The sequence below is a fragment of the Microcebus murinus genome, chromosome 27 (assembly GCF_040939455.1).
Source record: "Microcebus murinus isolate Inina chromosome 27, M.murinus_Inina_mat1.0, whole genome shotgun sequence".
NCBI classification, from domain to species: Eukaryota; Metazoa; Chordata; class Mammalia; order Primates; family Cheirogaleidae; genus Microcebus; species Microcebus murinus.
Genome location: NC_134130.1, coordinates 55,797 through 75,655, shown reverse-complemented (window position 1 = coordinate 75,655; position 19,859 = coordinate 55,797). Strand labels below are relative to the sequence as shown.

General features: G+C 53.9%; 4 protein-coding genes across 6 annotated transcripts in view; 2 read left to right on the top strand and 2 right to left on the bottom strand.

Annotated features, from left to right (window-relative positions):
- The window catches only part of PRDX2 (peroxiredoxin 2), a 146,627-nt gene that overhangs the window by 93,562 nt on the left and 33,206 nt on the right, over window positions 1-19,859 (bottom strand). The window lies entirely within an intron of this gene.
- On the top strand, window positions 777-4,959 carry CALR (calreticulin). Its single transcript, XM_012790438.2, has 9 exons — window positions 777-958; window positions 1,321-1,422; window positions 1,615-1,818; window positions 2,262-2,356; window positions 2,444-2,653; window positions 2,734-2,847; window positions 2,943-3,086; window positions 4,026-4,118; window positions 4,201-4,959. The coding sequence occupies exons 1-9, from the start codon at window positions 868-870 to the stop codon at window positions 4,399-4,401; spliced, it is 1,254 nt and encodes a 417-aa protein (XP_012645892.1). The 5' UTR covers window positions 777-867; the 3' UTR covers window positions 4,402-4,959.
- Window positions 7,687-13,005, top strand: RAD23A (RAD23 nucleotide excision repair protein A). Of its 2 annotated transcripts, none has more exons than XM_012790442.2 (9): window positions 7,687-7,886; window positions 9,860-10,021; window positions 10,190-10,371; window positions 10,510-10,565; window positions 10,699-10,826; window positions 11,091-11,169; window positions 11,277-11,410; window positions 12,554-12,718; window positions 12,813-13,005. In XM_012790442.2, exons 1-9 carry the CDS (start codon window positions 7,815-7,817, stop codon window positions 12,924-12,926), a joined length of 1,092 nt encoding a protein of 363 aa, XP_012645896.1. In that variant the 5' UTR covers window positions 7,687-7,814; the 3' UTR covers window positions 12,927-13,005. The 2 variants fall into 2 exon arrangements, with proteins under 2 accessions (XP_012645896.1, XP_012645897.1); XM_012790443.2 differs by having other exon boundaries at window positions 7,689-7,886; window positions 11,280-11,410.
- GADD45GIP1 (GADD45G interacting protein 1) lies at window positions 14,011-16,513 on the bottom strand. The gene is made up of 2 exons (XM_012790479.2): window positions 16,130-16,513; window positions 14,011-14,385 (listed from the first exon to the last, which is right to left on the bottom strand). Exons 1-2 carry the CDS (start codon window positions 16,477-16,479, stop codon window positions 14,049-14,051), a joined length of 687 nt encoding a protein of 228 aa, XP_012645933.1. The 5' UTR covers window positions 16,480-16,513; the 3' UTR covers window positions 14,011-14,048.

Below are 19,859 nucleotides of genomic sequence, written 5' to 3'. Positions count from 1 at the left end.
AGACAGCTCTAAAAACTTTAAAAGCATTTCTGCCGGGTGGCATCTGGCCAGGGTAGCCCCTCCTGGCCACTCAGACGCGCCTGCCCCTTCAGGGAGGCTAAATGACTTGCCCCAGGTCACACAGCAGGAGTCCAGCAGGCTGCCGGGGCGCTAGGGGGCGGAAGTAAGAGAGACCCGGCAAGGGCCGGCAAGGGCCCCCGCCCCTCCCCCGGCCCGCACGGCGGTGGCAGCTGTGGGGGGCAGCCAAGCCCCACAGCCCCAGCCCCTCCCTGACTCTGCCCCATCCTAGGTGGAGAGAGCGGGAGCGTTGAGGCGGGGGTTCCCCAAGTGCAGGGGAAGAAGTGGCCAGGAAAGCCTCGCCCGCCCCTTCCACGAAGAGGGAATGGGAGAGGGCGAAGCTGGGGAAGGGTCCCGGCCCCGCGCGGACACACCTGCGCTCGCGCGGTTCTTTAAACGCCCAGAAGCGGGGCGACGCGCGCGGCCGAGGGCGGGGTTGGGCTCCAGTCTGGTCACATGACCTGCACTGAGCGGCTGACGGCCCCCACCCCACCAGTGGGTGTCCCCCACAACGCGTGGTCGACCCTCATTGGCCGGTCGTGCGGCCAATAGAAATCGGCCATCTGGGAACCCAGCGTTCCGAGGCACAGCCGAACCTGCTGAGCCAAGGAGGGTCCAATGGAAAGGAAGGGCCGTAGCCTCGGACCAATGATAAGGCGTAGGGGGCGGGCTCAAGGGCCGGGTCAGGTTGGTTTGAGAGGCGGGCGTGTATAAAGGCGCCAGGCGGGCGGCGGCGTCGGTCTGTACCGCAGAGCCGCTGCTGGAGGATCGTTTTAAAGGGCCCACGTGCCGCCGCCCCCTCGGCCCGCCATGCTGCTATCCGTGCCGCTGCTGCTCGGCCTCCTCGGCCTGGCCGCCGCCAAGCCCTCAGTCTATTTCAAGGAGCAGTTTTTGGACGGAGGTAACGCCTGGTCCCGCGCCGAAGCCGCCCAGACGACGCGGCTGGCCCCCCAGCCTGGATCTGCGTTGTCGTCTGTAATTACCACTCAGAGGGCCAACACGGTGGCCCCTGGGGACTCCAGCCGCGGGCGATCCCTCTTCTGTGTCCCGGGGGAGCGCGGAGGGCGCGGCGGCCTTCCGCGGCGGGAGTTGGGGTTCGCCTGATGATCTCTTAAGCCACTGGAGTTGTGAAACTAGACACTGGGCTGGGGAGAGTCGGGGGATCTCCTTCCCTGCCCCCAGCAGCTTGTGGCTCCCCGCAGATGTTTGGTTGGGGGGGGCGTACTGGCCCGGCAGAGCTGACTTAACCCTCTGACCCCCTAGATTCGTGGACCCACCGCTGGATTGAATCCAAACACAAGTCAGATTTTGGCAAATTCGTCCTCAATTCTGGCAAGTTCTACGGTGACCAGGAGAAAGATAAAGGTAAGAGAGCCTGGGAATGGGTACTCAGATCCTGGAGGACTTCTCAGCAGAAGCTGTAGTCAGCACGCAAGTCAGGACAATCTCCCAGGAGCAGGGCAGGTGGAAGAAGGAGGGTGTCGTCTGTACCTACGAGGTGTTAGGGTCCTTGGGGGTTCAGGGTCCAACAGTGACCTCACTGTCGTCTCATCTCAGGGTTGCAGACTAGCCAGGATGCCCGCTTTTACGCTCTGTCGGCCAGATTTGAACCCTTCAGCAACAAGGGCCAGACGCTGGTGGTGCAGTTCACTGTGAAACACGAGCAGAACATCGACTGTGGGGGCGGTTACGTGAAACTGTTTCCGGATGGTTTGGACCAGACGGACATGCACGGAGATTCGGAATACAACATCATGTTTGGTGAGGGGTTGTGCCCTGGTGCTGGCCTCTGTTCCTTTAGTTGGAGGGAAACTGGGACCTGTGAATTTCTTACAACCCAGGAAGGTGATGTGAGCATAGAAAGCACTTGAATAATTAGTTTTTTTCCTCTGGAGGAGCTAAAGGGACAGGTCACAGTTAGCCATTTAATGCATTGTGATTGTGGATCTGTTCTGTTTGTGTGATTATAAATAGGTATCTCCCAAATATAAAAATGAGGATGTTGAGTTCTAGAGCACTGCTTTTTTTAAATTTTACTTAAGGCTCTGCCCACAGCCCCATCAGGGCAGAGTTAGGTTCTAAACCTCATCTTTTCACCTTGACAGACCTGAGTTTAAGAACTGAGTTTTCCTTTTGTAAGGGCCTGGAAATGGTGGGCAGTCTTTTTTTTTTTTTTTTTTTAACTTGATCTGCTGCTCGCCTAGGCCCCGACATCTGTGGCCCTGGCACCAAGAAGGTTCATGTCATCTTCAACTACAAGGGCAAGAACGTGTTGATCAACAAGGACATCCGTTGCAAGGTGTGCCTGGGGGTGGTTGCAAGTGGCTGTTGGGAGGCTCCGAGGCCAGCTTGGTGAGGTGGGCCACTCACCTCCTGCCCTCCTCAGGACGATGAGTTTACACACCTGTACACGCTGATCGTGCGGCCAGACAACACGTATGTGGTGAAGATCGATAACAGCCAGGTGGAGTCCGGCTCCTTGGAGGACGATTGGGACTTCCTGCCACCCAAGAAGATAAAGGATCCTGATGCTTCCAAACCGGAAGACTGGGATGAGCGGGCCAAGATCGATGACCCCACAGACTCTAAGCCCGAGGTTGGTGCTTGGGTAGGGTCTCTCCCTTAGAGAGTGTGGAAGACAACTGGGCCATGTCTGACCTCTTCATGTCTCCCCAGGACTGGGACAAACCTGAGCACATTCCTGACCCCGATGCTAAGAAGCCTGAGGACTGGGATGAAGAGATGGATGGAGAATGGGAGCCACCAGTCATTCAGAACCCCGAGTACAAGGTGGGCCTGGGGGCTGTCAGCAGGGCTGGGCTCACGGTGGGGAGGGGTGCACCTCACTCATCCATTCGCCCTCTGATTCCCTTTTCCTTCCACAGGGCGAGTGGAAGCCCCGGCAGATCGACAACCCAGATTACAAGGGCACTTGGATCCACCCAGAAATCGACAACCCTGAGTACTCCCCTGATGACAACATTTACGCCTATGACAGTTTTGCTGTGCTGGGCCTCGATCTCTGGCAGGTGAGACACGGAGGGAAGAGGAGGATCCTTAGGGGACCTTAAGTGCTCAGAGTCACCCGAGAGGAAGGGACACAAGGTAGGATTCAACCCCAGATAGATCTGACTCAAAAATGGTGGGGTTTTTTTGGAAGTATTTTCAGATCTGTTCCCTTTTGAGTTCTTATTATGTGTCAAGTAATTCCTGGAATGTTCCTGCAAATGAATTTATTTAATTACCCTTAATGATCTAGAAGGTGGTCAGGTAACTCAGTTAGAAAGTTAGCTGGGGCTGGGCATGGTGGCTCACACCTGTAATCCTAGCATTTTGGGAGGTTGAGGTGGGAGGATTGCTGGAGGCCAGGGGTAGGAGACTAGCCTCTGTGACATAGCCAGACTGCGTCTTTACAAAAAATACAAAAATTAGCTGTGCCATGGTGACACCCATTGGTAGTCCCAGCTACTCAGGAAGATCATTTGAGCCCAGGAGTTCTAAGCTTCAAGCTATGATCATGCCACTGCACTCCAGCCTGGGCGACAGAGCAAGACCCTGCCTCTTAAACAAACAGAAAAAAGGCATAAAATTGGCTGGGACTGAATTGTTTTGTCTGTTTTGGGCACTGCAGTACCTTCTGTGCCTAGGACAGATCCTGGCAGGTAGCAGGTACTTGAATAGTAATTGACTAAGCGGTATGGAGTCCCAGATAAGGAAACTGGGCTGCAGAGAAATGAAGTCACAAGGTCACATAGGCAGGAAACAGCAGAGCTGGGGTTTGAACCCAGGCAGTGTGGCCCCACAACCTCCATCTTTCTGGCTTCAATGCTGGGGATGTTAACACCCTTCTTGGCAGAAGCAGATGGCAGGCAGCAGTGTGTAGTGGTTATAGGAACGTGGGTGGTAGCCTTGTCCAAAGCCAGGGCTAGGGGGTGTCACCTCTGACCACCTCCATTCGTCCCTCCCAGGTCAAGTCTGGCACCATCTTTGACAACTTCCTCATCACCAACGACGAGGCATATGCCGAGGAGTTTGGCAACGAGACATGGGGTGTCACAAAGGTGGGGCCTGCTCCCGATTTTTGGGGGGCGGGCAGGGCTGGCAGGGGCACCAGGCACTGAGGGGTGTGGTCTATCCGTGCAGGCAGCAGAGAAGCAAATGAAGGACAAACAGGACGAGGAGCAGAGGCTCAAAGAGGAGGAGGAGGACAAAAAGCGCAAGGAGGAAGAGGAGGCCGAGGACAAGGAAGACGATGAGGACAAAGACGAGGATGAAGAAGATGAAGACGACAAGGAAGACGACGAAGATGAAGACGCCCTCGGCCAGGCCAAGGACGAGCTGTAGAGGCCGCGCCACCCGCCTCCGGGGCTGGACTGAGGCCCGAGCGCTCCCCGCCGCAGAGCCGGCCGCGCCAAATAATGTCTCTATGAGACTCGAGAACTTTCATTTTTTCCAGGCGGGTTCAGCTTTGGGGTGAATTTTTGGTTCTGTCCCTCCCTTTTTTTTTAAACTAGTGTTTTGTCTTGGATTCTCTTTCACCCCTTACTTCCTTCTTTCTTCTTTCTTGAGTGACATCTTTTCCTGCCTCTGTGCCCGTCTCTCCCCGGATCCTTTAGCCTCTCTCCAACCCGGGGGGCAGCGGTGTGGAGGAGAAGCCACAGGCCTGAGATTCCACCTTCTCTCCTTCCTGGAGCCCAGAGGGGGGCAGGAGAAGGGGGTGGCATCTCCAGTCCCCCAGCACTGAGAAAGAATTGGGGCTCTTCCCATTCCTCCCCTCCCTTTATCTTCCGCTGCCCCCAGGACTGGGCCACTTCTAGGTGGGGCAGCAGGTTCCAGCTGGGCTCACACTGAGAATGTAAGAATTACAAACAAAATTTCTATTAAATTAAGTTTTGTGTCTCCCTCCCTGCGTCTCCTTCTGGGGGAGGGCAGATGTCCAGGGATCCTGGTGGCTCAGGGATGACTCCTGAGTAAGGCTCATTTCCCAATTGCTGCTAAAAGGATGGCTGAGTGTTCTACAAGATTATAGGGGCCTTTATTTACCCGGTAACCCCAAAAGCAATGAGAGAATGACTGCTGCTGTAAATACTCCATGTATAACTTACTGAGTCCTTGCATCTAGCTGGTAAGTTTTAGTTCTTGTACCAGTTTGATTAAGACGACTAAGGTCCTCAACTTAGGGGTTGGGGGCTGGGATTCGAACTCACATCTTGGCCACCATTGCATACTTGTACACTTTACAGAGCCATATGTACCTCTTGCATATTAAAGATCAAGACTGGCTGGGCACAGTGGCTCATGCCTGCAGTCCCAGCACTTTGGGAGGCCCGGCAGGAGGATTACCTTGAGGACTGCAGATCAACACACGCCTCTGCAACATAGCAACACCCTGTCCCTACAAAAAATAGTTTAGCCAGTGTGCATCTGTAGTCCCAGCTACTTGGTAGGTTAAAGCGGGAGGATCGCTGGAGCCCAGGAATTCAAGGCTCCGTGTGAGCTATGATTACCCCACCACACTCCACCCTGGGTGACATCAAAGACGCCCGTCTTTTTTTTTTTTTTTTTTTGGAGACAGTCTCACTTTGTTGCCCAGGCTAGAGTGAGTGCCATGGCGTCAGCCTAGCTCACAGCAACCTCAAACTCCTGGGCTCAAGCGATCCTCCTGCCTCAGCCTCCCGAGTAGTTGGGACTACAGGCATGCACCACCATGGCTGGCTAATTTTTTCTATATATATTAGTTGGCCAATTAATTTCTATTTATAGTAGAGACTGGGTCTTGCTCTTGTTCAGGCTAGTTTCAAACTCCTGACCTGGAGCAATCCACCCGCCTCGGCCTCCCAGAGTGCTAGGATTACAGGCGTGAGCCACCGCGCCTGGCCAGACGCCTGTCTCTTAAAGCAAGATTACATAGCATAATTGTACAATTTCAAACATTTTTATGCCAGCCAGGGGTGTTCAAAGATATTCTTTTTATAATCAAGGAAATAGATTCAGAGATGGTATGTAACTTGCCCAGGGACTCATGGTCTTTAAGGACAAGTTGGGAAAGAGGCGGACCCAAGGAAGGGAGCAGAGTTTGAGGGCCTGGATTAATAGACTACTGGACTACCAGGCCCACCTCTGTTGGGGTTCTCGAGGCTGCTACTTAAAGTCCATTGAATGAGTAGGAGAATGAGGGGAATTATCTGTCCCTTGTTGCAGCAGAGAGTTAAGAAGCTCTCCGTTGGCCCTGGCTGACTCGTGGAAGCTTGGGCATGCAGTGGAGGGGAAAAACAGCAGGAGTTACAATTGGGCAATGGGTGAGGTGTCAGGTGACTGCCTGGCTTGGGGGAGTGGAGGAGTGTGCTGAAAAGAGCATGTCTGGAGGGTAATGGCCAGTTCAGAACATGGGAATGTTGCCCCAGCCTCTCTGGTCTCTGCAACCAATCGCCACCTCCACACACCAGCTCCTTACTGGGAGAACAAGCCAAGCCTCACCTCCATCCAGTTGTCTAAAGCTGCAGTCCCCAACCCCTGTGGCCTCCCCATCTGTGGAAAAATTGTCTTCCATGAAACCAGTCCTTGGTCCCAAAAAGGTTGGGGACTGCTGCCCTAAAGCGCCTTTCAGTTCAGGCAAACTAGCCCTCCCCTCCAACTCTCCCTATTCCACTTAGACCAGGCGCCCTCAAACTATGGCCCACAGGCTACATGTGGGCGTTTTTGCCTGTTTGTTTTTTTACTTCAAAATAAGATATGTGGAGTGTGCATAGAAATTTGTTCAGTTTTTTTTTAAACTGTAGCCCAGCCCTCCAACGGTCTGAGGGACAGTGAACTAGCCCCCTGTTTAAAAAGTTTGAGGACCCCTGGCTTAGACTGTTCCTGTGGCCCAGCCCAACCCCTCTGGGAAGCCTCAGAAGTATTGGGAGGCTTCCCACCAATACTGGGAAGTATTGGTGCATCTAGGGTGGATTCATGGGAATTATGTATTCAACATAAGGAGACATTGAAACTGAACATCTTCATTAACTACTTTTGGGGTCGGACTGTGGATAGGGGGTTAACAAATCAGTAGGAGTTGAGAACTAGAACTGTAGGTTCATTTCAAAAATCTGGATCAAGAATGAAGGAAGCTACAAAGTGCTCCCTCTTGCACTCCAGCCTGGGCAACAGAGACCCCTACTTCTTTAAAAAACAAACAAACACTAAAAACATTTTTTCAGTAATTTTTGGTGACCTTTCCGGGATCCTTTCTAGTCCTGAGTAACTTTCACTTTCAGTGTTCTAGCAGGTTACAGCCAGGGTGGTCAGTCCAGAATAAAAATCATTTGAAAAGGTAAAAGTCATGGGAAAAGATCTTTATGGAAGAAACACAAACGTCTATATAACAAATACAGGTACATGAAAAATTTTGTTCACCGTCAATTAAAAAACTCATTTGGGCGTGGAAGTGGAGACACTGGAACCATTTTGCGGCCACATGACGTCACCGCAACCGGCATGGCGTCACCCAGGACGTGACATATGCGGGCCGAGCAAGAGGCCCCTCCCCTCCTGCAAAGCAGAGTTTGGTCTGCGCATGCGTGGCCACAGCGGGCTCTCGTGCGCATGTCCAAAAATGCCAAGAGGGCTCGCGCAGGTCACGTGCGTCGGTGGTCAGCGCGCGCATCGCCTGCCCCGGAAGCGGTCGGCGCGCAGCGCGGCTGAGCGCTAAGATGGCGGCGGCGTGAGTTGCATGTTGTGAGAGGTTCTTGGGGCCGCCGCGTCGCTCGGGCCCCGCCATGGCCGTCACCATCACGCTCAAAACGCTGCAGCAGCAGACCTTCAAGATCCGCATGGAGCCTGACGAGACGGTGCGGGCCGGGCCGGAGCCCGGGGGCGGGAGCGACGGGTGCCGGGGGTGGGGTGGGGGCGGGGAGGCCGGAATCCCAACGGGAGGGGTAGGGAGGATGGCTCGGGCCCAGCCCTGCCCGTCCCCCCAGCCTGTGGGACTTTCCTGGACCCCCCACCCTGGTCCCTGGCCCAGCCCCCGGCGGCTCGGGCGGCGCTCTTGGGCAGCTCTCCGGGCGAGGCCCCACCCCTGGGGCGCCCGCCAGGCCCCGGCTCCGATGTCAGCGCTCTCGCGGGACGCGGGAGCCACAGGCTCAGATTCCCGGCCAGGCCAAGCTCTCCGGGACTGGGGCTCCGCGTTCCCAGCTTTGCAGGCGTCTCCCGTTGGTGGGCGTATCTGGGAGTAATGACCGGGAGATGCTGAACGGTGACGGCAACGGCGATAATAGTGATAATAAACGGTCTCAGTCTTAATAGTTTTGGTGGTCTGTGTTTGTTGGCCGTTTATTCCTTATCAGTCACTGAGCGTGTTAGTGTTTTGCTGATGTGCAAAATGGGGTTGTCATTTGGGAACTCTGACTCTTCGAATTTTACAGATATGGAAACCTAGGGGTTAAAGAACTTTGCCACGGTCACATAAAACATGGAATGGCAGAGCTGGTATTCAAATTCGGTTCTGCCTCATGTGAGAGCCCGAAGTCTAAACATTGTGCAGCTTTTTAGCTGAGAGGAGAATTAGGACTTAATTCAACCATATTGAATATCAGTTTGTATACTTGGCACTTTTTGCACACCTACCCCATGAGAAAGACATTGAAGTCTACTTTTTTTTTGAGACAGTGTCCCTCTGTTGTTCAGGCTGGAGTGCTGTGCTCTGATCATAGCTCACTATAACCTCAAATTCTTGGGCTTAGGCTGGGTGCAGTGGCTCACACCTGTAATCCTAGCACTTTGGGAAGCTTAGGCTGGGAGGATCGCTTGAGGTCAGGAGTTTGAAACCAGCCTGGGCAAGTGTGAGACTCTGTCTTTACAAAACAGAGAAAAGTTAGTCGGGCATGGTGGCACGTGCCTGTAGTTCCAGCTACTTGTAAGACTGAGGCAGGAGGATCACTTGAGCCCAGGAGTTTGAGGTTGCAGGGAGCTATGATGATGCCACTGCACTCTAGCCCAGGCAACAGAGTGAGACTGTCTCTAAAAAAAAAAAAATTACTGGGCTCAAGCAGTCCTACTGTCTCAGCCTCTGGAGTAGGTGGGACTACAGGTGCACACCACCGTGCCTGGCTAATTTTTCTATTTTTCATAGAGATGAGGTCCGGCCATGCCGTTCATTCTGGTCTCAAACTCTTGGTGGCCTCCCAAAGTGTTGATTACAGGCATAAGCCACCGTGCCTGGCCTTTAAGTGCACTCTTTGTAGAAAAGGAAACATTTTTTGATCAGCTCAACTGTTTGACTTTGAATAAGTTATCTAACCTCTCTGTTTCTCAGTTTTCTCAAATATAAAATGGGGCCAATGATATCTATTTTATAGTATTATGAAGCTTAAGAAGTATATATATACATTTACTGTAGCTAACTATCAATTTAGAATGCCCTTAGTAAATATTGATTATCATTACTGTCCAAGGTCACCAATGTAGAAATGGGTGGGCCCTCCTTTCTCCCCTTTATTTCTCATCATACTTTACACCACCTAAGTTACTTACTTGCTTTTCTTCTCACATTAGTGTTCTCTCTCTGAGAACATAGACTTATATTTTGTTCCTTGCTGTGGCCTCCATCTCTAAAACAGTCTCAGTGCTTTAAACAGCACCTGGCACTTAATAAATGCTCAGAAAATACTCTAGTGAATGGCACGATAATTGAACAAATTCAAATCTAGCCTGTTTGACTACGACGCTTTGCCTCCTTGCCATTGGGGCTTGCAGGCTCTGTCCCCTAAACTAGAAGGGAAGAGAATTTGGGGTTTGCAATGATTGTGTGTCCCCCTCCATTCAGGTGAAGGTGTTAAAGGAGAAGATAGAAGCTGAGAAGGGTCGTGATGCTTTCCCTGTGGCTGGACAGAAGCTCATCTATGCCGGCAAGATCCTTAGCGATGATGTCCCCATTAGGGACTATCGCATCGATGAGAAGAACTTTGTGGTTGTCATGGTGACCAAGGTGGGTGACATGTGCTGGCTGGGAGGGTGGGCGGATTAGCCGGGCAGCTGGCAGAGAGCCTGCGTGCCCAGGAAAGATTAGCTATGAGCAAGGCGGGGCCTCAGCAAGGCGGGATGTTGGGGTCTGATAGGGGTATTGACACCAGCTCCATTTTCCTTGGTGTCACAGGCCAAAGCTGGCCAGGGTACCTCAGCACCCCCAGAGGCTTCACCAACTGCTACCTTGGAGACCTCCACTTCCTTCCCGCCGGCCCCTGCCTCAGGCATGTCCCATCCCTCACCTACCGCAAGAGAGGACAAGAGTCCATCAGAGGAATCAGCTCCTACGACGTCCCCAGAGTCTGTGTCAGGGTAAGGCAAGGGCAGCAGCCTCAGCTTGGGCCCTGGCGTCCCAGCACATTCCAGCGCCCACACACGTGGTCCCACACACCTGGAGGGAGGGCAAGCCACCAGAAGCCAGGGTCCGATTTCTCTCTCTTGAATTTGCAGCTCTGTTCCCTCTTCAGGTAGCAGCGGGCGAGAGGAAGACGCGGCCTCCACGCTAGGTGGGTGGGTGGTCCCCAGGGCAGAGGCAACTGGGTGCTCCAGCCATCAGCTGGGCCTTGTCTGTGTGCGGGAGGGCCTGGGAGCTGCCCTTCCCTCTTCCTGGTGACCCAGGTCTTGCTGCTCCTTCCACAGTGACTGGCTCAGAGTATGAGACGATGCTGACGGAGATCATGTCCATGGGCTACGAGCGGGAGCGGGTCGTGGCCGCCCTGAGAGCCAGCTACAACAACCCCCACCGAGCCGTGGAGTACCTACTCACGGTGAGGTGGGGCCGCTGCCTCCTGGGGAGGCCTTGAGGGAGTCCATGGGCCTCACTGCCCTGCTGGGCACTCGGGGAGGCAAAAGCTGCCCTGAAAAGCCTTTGGGTGGTGGCTCCAGCCACTAAAGGCTTCCTGCAGGAGGCTGGCCATGCGTGGGGGGTGGGCCGATGAAGGGCAAGGCCAAGGCTTCCCCTGTCTCCTGCTAGAGCGTGGAGGGAGGTAGTGGGAAGTCTGTGCATTAGAGCTGAATACGACTCCCGACAGGGAATTCCTGGAAGCCCCGAGCCAGAACACGCTTCTGTCCAGGAGAGCCAGGTGTCCGAGCAGCCGGCTACAGAAGCAGGTGAGCGAGCTGGAGCCGTGCATGGGGGTGTCTGCTCTGAAGGCACCCAACTCCCCAGCCCCTGGGAGCCTAGCATGGTGTCTGACCACACCCCTTCCTGCTGCTAGCAGGAGAGAACCCCCTGGAGTTCCTGCGTGACCAGCCTCAGTTCCAGAACATGCGGCAAGTGATCCAGCAGAACCCGGCGCTGCTGCCTGCTCTGCTCCAGCAGCTGGGCCAGGAGAACCCTCAGCTTTTGCAGGTGTGGTTCCAGGGGCAGAGGGGCCAGGGCGGGCACCGATTCCCCACCCTGCAGGCGCCACAGCCCGCAGTGTACATACAGTGCTATGGCAGGACAGACTCCCACCGCCCATGCTTCTCGTGACCTGTTTGCAACCCACCCCCGTGAGGTGTGGGTGCTGTCACTAGCATGCACCGCAGAGGGCACCAGAGGCTCCGGGCAGCCTGTCATGCCCAGGGTCGTGCAGCTGGTGGAGTGTGTCCGGGTCCTGGGCCAGGGCTCTGGCTCCAGCTCCACATACAGCTGGCACTGCGTAGATGTCTGTAAGGTTCCGTGGCAGCACCAGGACCGCTGTGTCCCAGTTGGCTCCAGGACCACTGTGCTCAGCGAGGTTCCATCCTGCCCTTGACCAGAGAAGTGTAGCACGTTCCCCCTCCCCTCGAGTCTCAGTTCCTCGTGCTGTCTCCTGCCCACCTCTCCTCTTCATCTGCGCTCGGTGCTCCTCCTGGGGCCTCAGTCCGTGCAGTGACTCCCAGACCTGTGCGAGCAGCCTGGGCCTCTCTGGATGCCACGCTCACCTGTAGCCAACTTCACATCTCTGTGAAAGTGCCTTTTAGGCCAGACATAGGACCAGGTGACTGAAAAAGCACTTTCTTGCTTGATGCAGATGAAAGTAGACAGGGTTGTAGTACAGCCTCCAGATACCCAACACCTGGATACGTCAACCTCCCGAAAAGATACACAGATCGTGTCTTTTCCGCACTTAACTGTCCCCACCATGGCTTCCCGTTGCACCAGGGCAGAGTGGGTCTGGCTCTGGCCTTCTTCTCTGGTCTCATCTTCGGCCCCTCCCCCCTTGTTTGTTCTTGCCGCCTGAGTCTTCTGTTTTTGGGATTTGCCAAATGCATCCGCTCCCAGCCTTTGCACTTGCTGTTTGTGCTACCTGGAGGAACCGTTCCTCTCCATGGCCCTCAGCGTCTTTCTGGCCCAGCTCCTGCAGTTGTCTGGTCCGTCTATTTGCTCACTTAGAGCCCATCAGCTCCGGCCGGGGTTGGTGGCACCTCTGAATATTTGCTGACTGAATGAAAATAGGGCTGCGACGGCGACCTGGGGAGAGGCGGCAAGGGCTATGGGTCGCCATCCCTTCCCCTTTTTCTCCCACAGCAAATTAGCCGGCACCAGGAGCAGTTCATCCAGATGCTGAATGAACCCCCCGGGGAGCTGGCGGACGTCTCAGACGTGGAGGGTGAGGTGGGCGCCATAGGCGAGGAGGCTCCACAGATGAACTACATCCAGGTGACGCCGCAGGAGAAAGAAGCTATAGAGAGGGTAAGAGGCCTGGCCAAGGGGTGACTGCACGGGTGGGTGCGGTACGCCCACCCCACCCCACCCGCTCATACCTGCCCGCCGTGTCTTCCCACAGTTGAAGGCCCTGGGCTTCCCGGAGAGCCTGGTGATCCAGGCCTACTTCGCGTGTGAAAAAAACGAGAACTTGGCTGCCAACTTTCTCCTGAGTCAGAACTTTGATGATGAGTGATGCCGGGAGGCCAGGCCGCCCACTGCCCTCCACCCCACCCCCACTCCATGAAAGTTTTATAAAAGAAAAAATATATATATATATTCATGTTTATTTAAGAAATGGAAAAAAATCAAAAACCTTAAAAAAAAAAAAACCAAACACCCCAGCTTCCCACCCTCCTAGAGTGGCCTTCATTCCCATCTCAGTCTAAGAAGACCTGGGCCAGACAGCTGTCCCTGTCCTCCTCCCCAGCCCAGCCTACTCAAAGGAGCTGGCAGGACCAGGAGGCGACAGATGGGCCCCTCTTGGCCTCTGTCCCAGCTCCCTGCAGCCAGATGGAGAGGCGGCTGCTTGCTTCTCCATCCTGGACGAGCCCCTGAGGACCCCCTGGCCCGCCCCCTTCCAGGATGAGGGAAAGCTGGAGCCCCAAACTTCAATCCTCCATTGGAGTGGCCCAAATCTTTCCATCTGGGGTGAGCCCTGAAAGTCCCAAGGCCTCCTCCCCACTTTTGCCTTGGCCTCCAGCCTGGAGAAGGGGTAACATCAGTTCAGTGTCAAGGCCACCTGCACCCTAGAACAGAACCGTGTCTCTGATAAAGGTTTTAAAATGAATAAAGTTTTAAAAACCAGCCCTATGATCTATGCCTGCTGGGGCGTCCCACGCCAGCTTGCCTGGGTCTGGGGGCTAGTTGGGCACAGGCAATATGGGAATGCAGAGAAGGGGGAGAGGGGTCTGTTAGCCCCTGCAGATTGGGGCTCCCAGTGCCGCCTCCCCCCTGGAAGCTGTCACATTCCCAGGCAGTGTGCCCCAGCCCTAGTTCAGCCTTGCAAGGGCTGCTTTTCCCCACCTCCACCATCCTCACCACAGTCTGTTTTGGCTACACTTCCCCCCTGGTAATTGGCTAATTACTGGAGATTAATGTTGGTAAACAGAAGCCTTCTTCTCTTCTGCCATCTGCTCCTCCATTATTTGCCCATCGTATCCCCTTTTTCTCCCCAGAAAGCCCCAGTCAGTCCCCATGGCCTAGAGTCCCCGTGTGAGCAGAGCTGAGTGGGGCTGCGCAGCCCCAGGTGCTGGGGCAGGAAGCAGAGTGCTTCCAGAGATGGTCAGGCGGCAGCCTTTATTGGGAAGGACAGAGCTCAGGAGCTGGGTGCCCCAGAGGCTGCTGGGTCCTGGGCCTCAGTGGCTTCCTGGGCCGCAGCAGCTTCCATCGCAGCAGCTCTTGCCTCCTTCTTCTTTCTTTGTTTTTCCTCCTTGAGGCGCTTGCGTTGCTGCTTCTCTAGGTCCTGTAACAGCTCCTGGAAGCGGGCGCTCCTTGTGTCCACGTGGTAGCCCAGGCGCTCCTGGGCCTCAGCCTGCAGCCGGGCCCTCCTCTCCTTGTCCGCCTGCGCCTTCTCCCAGCGCTCCCGCTGCTGCTGCCGCCAGTTCTCAATCATCTGTGGCATCTTGGCCATGCTCTCTGCAATGCGCTGCTCCCTGCAGGGGAAGGAAGGTGGGCCCTGAGGACAGCCACATTCAGCCGGGGCAGAGCGCATCCACCAGCATCCTGCCCGCAGCCACCTCTCCCAACTCCCCCGAGGAGATTAAAAAAAGGAGGGGGGGAGGTGGAAGAAGACTAATCATTGCCACTCACTGTCAGGAAAGGTCTCTGACAAGTAAAGAAACAGGAAAAGACGCAGAGATAAAGTTACTTGTGCATAAACTTCATCACAGGGTGGGTTAAGTTCTCAGAGGCCAAGGCCAAGTCAATTCAACATTTTACTGAGCCACCTGAATGCCACACACCATGCTGGGCCACTCCTAGAGATAACCTGAGATAACCTATAGATAACCTCACTGAGCACCTACTGTATGCCACGTCCAATTCTAGGTACAGGAATGAAAGCAAGAAATAGACATTTCCCTCCAACCCTATGAGTTGGTAGGTACCAGTCACAGCCCCATTTTTAAGGATGAGAAAAGTGAAGCTCTCAGGTGTGAATGGGAAAAAAAAAATGAAGGTGGAAGAATTAAACCCTATGACAGGGTCACCCAGCTGGGGAAGGGTAGATGAGAAATCCTGCTTCACCTTGCACTGCCTGAGTGATTCCACCTCCCCAGGCCTGTTTTCTCAGGTCTAAAATGAGGGCACTCATTGGGTACAGTGCATACCATCTGGGGGATGGACATACTTGAAGCTCTGACTTGCCTGGGGCAAAGGCAATATATGTAACCTAAACCCTGGCAATATGCTGAAATAAAAAATAAAATGAGGGCAATCCCTCTTCCTTTTAAGGCGTTGGAAAGACAAGAAGTTTAAACACCAGGAACATACTTGGGCTGCTCTCTCTCCGCAAAAGTGGCACCCTCTAGATGACCTTGGTCTTCTTCCCCCAATGTAATCCTTCAGATCTGCCTCCAAATCCAAGCTCTCTGCTCAGTTCCAGGCCCCATCACCTCCCTGCCCTCACTTCCCACTTTTCCCAGCCACACAGGTCTCCTGGCTGTTCCTTAAGGCACGTCCTACTTAGGGCCCCTGCACTGGCAGTTCCCTCTACCAGCAAAGTTCTCCTCAGGATCTCCCCGAGGCTATGTCTGGGTTACTCAGTTCTCTGCTTACTCATCACCTCCTCAGAGAGGCCTGAGAACTGCAAGTTGCCCTCAAGCACGCACTCCTCACCCTGTTTTATTAATATCTTCCTGGTGGTCCTCTGTCGCCCTCTGAAATTATCTTGCCTGTTTTCGTTCCCTTCTGGGACAAGGCATTGCATACTGTAAGCCTCAGCAAAGATCTGCTGGTGGGCGGGGCACGGCGGCTCACGCCTGTCATCCTAGCTCTCTGGGAGGCCGAGGCAGGCGAATTGCTCGAGGTCAGGAGTTCGAAACCAGCCTGAGCAAGAGCGAGACCCCGTCTCTACTATAAATAGAAAGAAATTAATTGGCCAACTAATATATATGTAAAAAATGAGCCGGGCGTGGTGGCGCATGCCTGTAGTCCCAGCTACTTGGGAGGCTGAGGCAGCAGGATCGCCTGAGCCCGGAGTTTGAGGTTGCTGTGAGCGAGGCTGACGCCACGGCACTCACTCTAGCCTGGGCAACAAAGCGAGACTCTACCTCAAAAAAAAAAAAAGACCTGCTAGTGAACGATTAAGTGGACTCATTCAGAGTCTGTTTTGCGGCCGGGGGAGTGCGCACGAAAGCCGGCAGAGCGCAGCCCCCACGGCTGCCCGCGCACACGCACCTGTCCCGACGCTTCTGTTCCTCGGCCAGCTGCTTCGCTCGCAGCGACTCCTGCATGGCCGCCAGGCTCGGGTGCCACTCGCGCTCCTCGGCCTCCAGCTCGCGCAGCTGCTCCCGCGACGGCCACAGCGAACCGGGGGCCACCCCGGAGGCGTCGCCGTGACGCCCGAACTGCTTGGCCGCGTAGCGCGGCCCCCGCTGCCAGCGCGGAGTCAGCATGTCCTCCGGGTCTGGCCACCAGGGCCCCGGCGAGCGGCGCGGGGGCGGCGGCGCCCGGTAGCCGCGGGGGCCCGGGCGCAGGGCCGCCGCCAGCCGGAGCAGGCCGCGCGCTGGCCTCGCGGGCGCCGCCATCTTGGCCGTGCGGGGTCCTCGCGGGCCGGCCGGGCTGCCCGCGGCAGCGCCTGAGCGCGCCGTGCGGGCCGGGCTGGGCGAGGGCGTCCCTGCCGCCTGGGGGCGCGGGGACGCGGGGACCGGGGACAGCTCAGGCGTCTTCGAGTGTAGCTTCACATTTCCTTTACGCAGGTGTTTATTAAACACGTAAGTTTAATTTTAGACATCTAAAATAGCATTTAGGGCCAGGCGCGGTGGCTCCCGCCTGCAATCCCAGGACCCGCGGAGGCCGAGGCGGGAGGATCATTTCAGCTCAGGAGTTCGAGAGCAGCCTGAGCAAGAGCGAGACCTCCTCGTTTCTACTAAAAAATATAGAAAGAAATGACCTGGACAGCTAAAAACGTATATAGAAAAAAATGAGCCGGGCATGGTGGCGCATGCCTGTAGTCCCAGCTACTCGGGAGGCTGAGGCAGCAAAAATAAAATAAAATCCATTATAGATGTTTGTTAGAACATTCATATTTTATTACTTTTCCTCTTTTTTTTCTTTTTTTTTTGACACAGGGTCTCACTCTGTTGCCCGGGCTGGAGTGCGGTCGCATCATCATCGTAGCTCGCTGCAGCCTCAGACTCCTGAGCTCAAAGTGATCCTCCTGCCTCAGCCTCCCCAAGCAGCTGGGATTACTGGTGTGAGCCACCACCACATTCACCTAATATCTTACACATTTTTAAGTGTAGAATTTCATGGCATTAATTTCATTCACATTATTGTGCAATCAGCACCACCATTCATCTCCAGAACTTTTTTTTTTTTTAATTTTTTTTGAGAAAGGGTCTCACTCTGTTGCCCAGGTTGGAGTGCAGTGGCATGATCATAGTTCACTTTCACCCTTGAACTCCTGTGCTCAAGTGATCCTCCTGCCTCAGCCTCCCCAGTAGCTGGGACTACAGATGTACACCAGCACACCCAGCGCATTTAAAAAAATTTTTTTTTAGAGATGGAGTCTTGCCATGTTGCCCAGGCTGATCTCAAACACCTGGCCTCAAGTGATCCTCCTGCTTTGGCCTCCTAAAGTGCTGGGATTACAGGCATGGGCCACCACTCACCACTGAAGAGACATAGCTGAAGCCTCTTTGTTTTTATTTTTATTTTATTTTATTTTATTTATTTATTTATTTTTTTTTTTGAGACAGAGTCTCACTTTGTTGTCCAGGCTAGAGTGAGTGCCGTGGCGTCAGCCTAGCTCACAGCAACCTCAAACTCCTGGGCTTGAGTGATCCTTCTGCCTCAGCCCCCCGAGTAGCTGGGACTACAGGCATGCGCCACCATGCCCGGCTAATTTTTTATATATATATCAGTTGGCCAATTAATTTCTTTCTATTTATAGTAGAGACGGGGTCTCGCTCTTGCTCAGGCTGGTTTTGAACTCCTGACCTCGAGCAATCCGCCCGCCTCGGCCTCCCAAGAGCTAGGATTACAGGCGTGAGCCACAGCGCCCGGCCTGAAGCCTCTTTGGAAAATACAATCTGCTGTCACTGGTCCACAGTGTAAAATATATTTTCTTATTGTATTTAGTAGTGGGGAAAAAAATTGAAAAAAAATCTCTGCTTGATATTGCCCATGGTATGAATAAACTATAATTATTCCATCAGGCTGTCTTAATAGGCATTTAAGTTGTTTCCAGTTTTTCTTGATTGCAGAAATGATGCTGCAGTGAATCTCCCTGTCTCAATGTGGGTATGAGGAGGTTTCCCTGGGGCGCATGCTCAATAAATGCAAGTCTCTTCCCAGGGTTTGCTGAGGCCCAGATAGCCAGTGTATGTAAGGGCCAATGAATGGAGGGGATTGAGGGGGGGAGGTGAAATGAAGAGCTTTAGGCAGGGGCCACCCATGCAGGCCTTATAGGCCATGGTGAGGGGTTTCAGTTTTATTCTAAGGCAGTAGAGAGCCATAGGAGGTCTTTGAGTGAGGACAGATGGATGTGGTTTACAATTCTTCTCTGGCTGCTGAACGGGAAAGACATTGAGTGGGTCTATATGTAGAGGCAGGAAAAACCATTAAGAAGTGCAAGGAGGCCTGGCGAGGTAGCTCACGCCTGTAATCCTAGCTCTCTGGGAGGCCGAGGCGGGCGAATTGCTCGAGATCAGGAGTTCGAAACCAGCCTGAGCAAGAGCAAGACCCCGTCTCTACTATAAATAGAAAAAAATTAATTGGCCAACTAATATATATAGAAAAAAATTAGCTGGGCATGGTGGCACATGCCTGTAGTCCCAGCTACTCGGGAGGCTGAGGCAGAAGGATTGCTTGAGCCCAGGAGATTGAGGTTGCTGTGATCTAGGCTGATGCCACGGCACTCACTCTAGCCTGGGCAACAAAGTGGAAGGGCGGCCGGGGGCGGTGGTTCACGCCTGTAATCCTAGCACTCTGGGAGCCCGAGGCCGGCGGATTGCTCGAGATCAGGAGTTCGAAACCAGCCTGAGCAAGAGCAAGAACCCTGTTTCTACTATAAATAGAAAGAAATTAATTGGCAAACTAATATATATATAGAAAACATTAGCCGGGCATGGTGGCGCATGCCTGTAGTCCCAGCTACTCTGGAGGCTGAGGCAGGAGGATTGCCTGAGCCCAGGAGTTTGAGGTTGCTGTGAGCGAGGCTGACGCCACGGCACTCACTCTAGCCTGGGCAACAAAGCGAGACTCTGTCTCAAAAAAAAAAAAAAAGAAGTGGAAGGGGGCCAGGCGAGGTGATTCACTCGTGTAATCCTAATATTCTGGGAGGCTGAGGATCACTTGAGGTCAAAAGCAAGAGCAAGACCCTGTCTCTACCAAAAATAGAAAAATTAGCTGGGTGTGGTGGTGCACACCTATAGTCCAAGCTACTTGGGAGGCTGAGGCAGGAGGATCACTTGAGCCCAGGAGTTTGAGGTTGCAGTGGGCTATAATAACACCACTGCACTGTAGCCCAGACAATAGAGCGAGACGCTGTCTTCAAATAAATAAATAGAGCAAAATAAAATGCCACAAATCCTTTTATTAAAAGGGGTGCAGCAGAGAAAGATGAAATTTTTCTTGCCTCCTTTGGTGCTTAAGAAAGAACAATCTTGAAATCAGAAGGCTGCAGGTTCCCCCACCCCTGGCGGCATTCTGATGTCAAACCAGCCTGGGTTGAGTTTCAGCTATTGCCCAGGGCTCTGCATACAGCAGGTACCAACTGGTGCTGGAAAAGGGGATTTCTGAGGGCAGGCCTTAAATTAAAGTAAATTTCACACAAGATAAAATTAACTAATTTAGCCAGGCATGGTGGCAAGTGCCTATAGTCCCAGCTACTTGGGAGGCTGAGGTAGGAGGATCGCTTGAGCCCAGGAGTTCGTGACCAACCTGAACAACATAGTATGAGACT

What these genes read in the sequence shown, in the direction of transcription:
- GADD45GIP1 (XM_012790479.2), bottom strand. Translation starts at nt 16,479, where the DNA reads ATGGCGGCGCCCGCGAGGCCAGCGCGCGGCCTGCTCCGGCTGGCGGCG. An exon ending in GAACAGAAGCGTCGGGACAG is followed by an intron (nt 14,386 to 16,129) that starts GTGCGTGTGCGC and finishes CTTCCCCTGCAG; the next exon opens with GGAGCAGCGCATTGCAGAGA.
- RAD23A (XM_012790442.2), top strand. Translation starts at nt 7,815, where the DNA reads ATGGCCGTCACCATCACGCTCAAAACGCTGCAGCAGCAGACCTTCAAG. An exon ending in GCATGGAGCCTGACGAGACG is followed by an intron (nt 7,887 to 9,859) that starts GTGCGGGCCGGG and finishes CCCTCCATTCAG; the next exon opens with GTGAAGGTGTTAAAGGAGAA. An exon ending in GCAGCCGGCTACAGAAGCAG is followed by an intron (nt 11,170 to 11,276) that starts GTGAGCGAGCTG and finishes TCCTGCTGCTAG; the next exon opens with CAGGAGAGAACCCCCTGGAG.
- CALR (XM_012790438.2), top strand. Translation starts at nt 868, where the DNA reads ATGCTGCTATCCGTGCCGCTGCTGCTCGGCCTCCTCGGCCTGGCCGCC. An exon ending in ACAAGGACATCCGTTGCAAG is followed by an intron (nt 2,357 to 2,443) that starts GTGTGCCTGGGG and finishes TGCCCTCCTCAG; the next exon opens with GACGATGAGTTTACACACCT. An exon ending in AGACATGGGGTGTCACAAAG is followed by an intron (nt 4,119 to 4,200) that starts GTGGGGCCTGCT and finishes CTATCCGTGCAG; the next exon opens with GCAGCAGAGAAGCAAATGAA.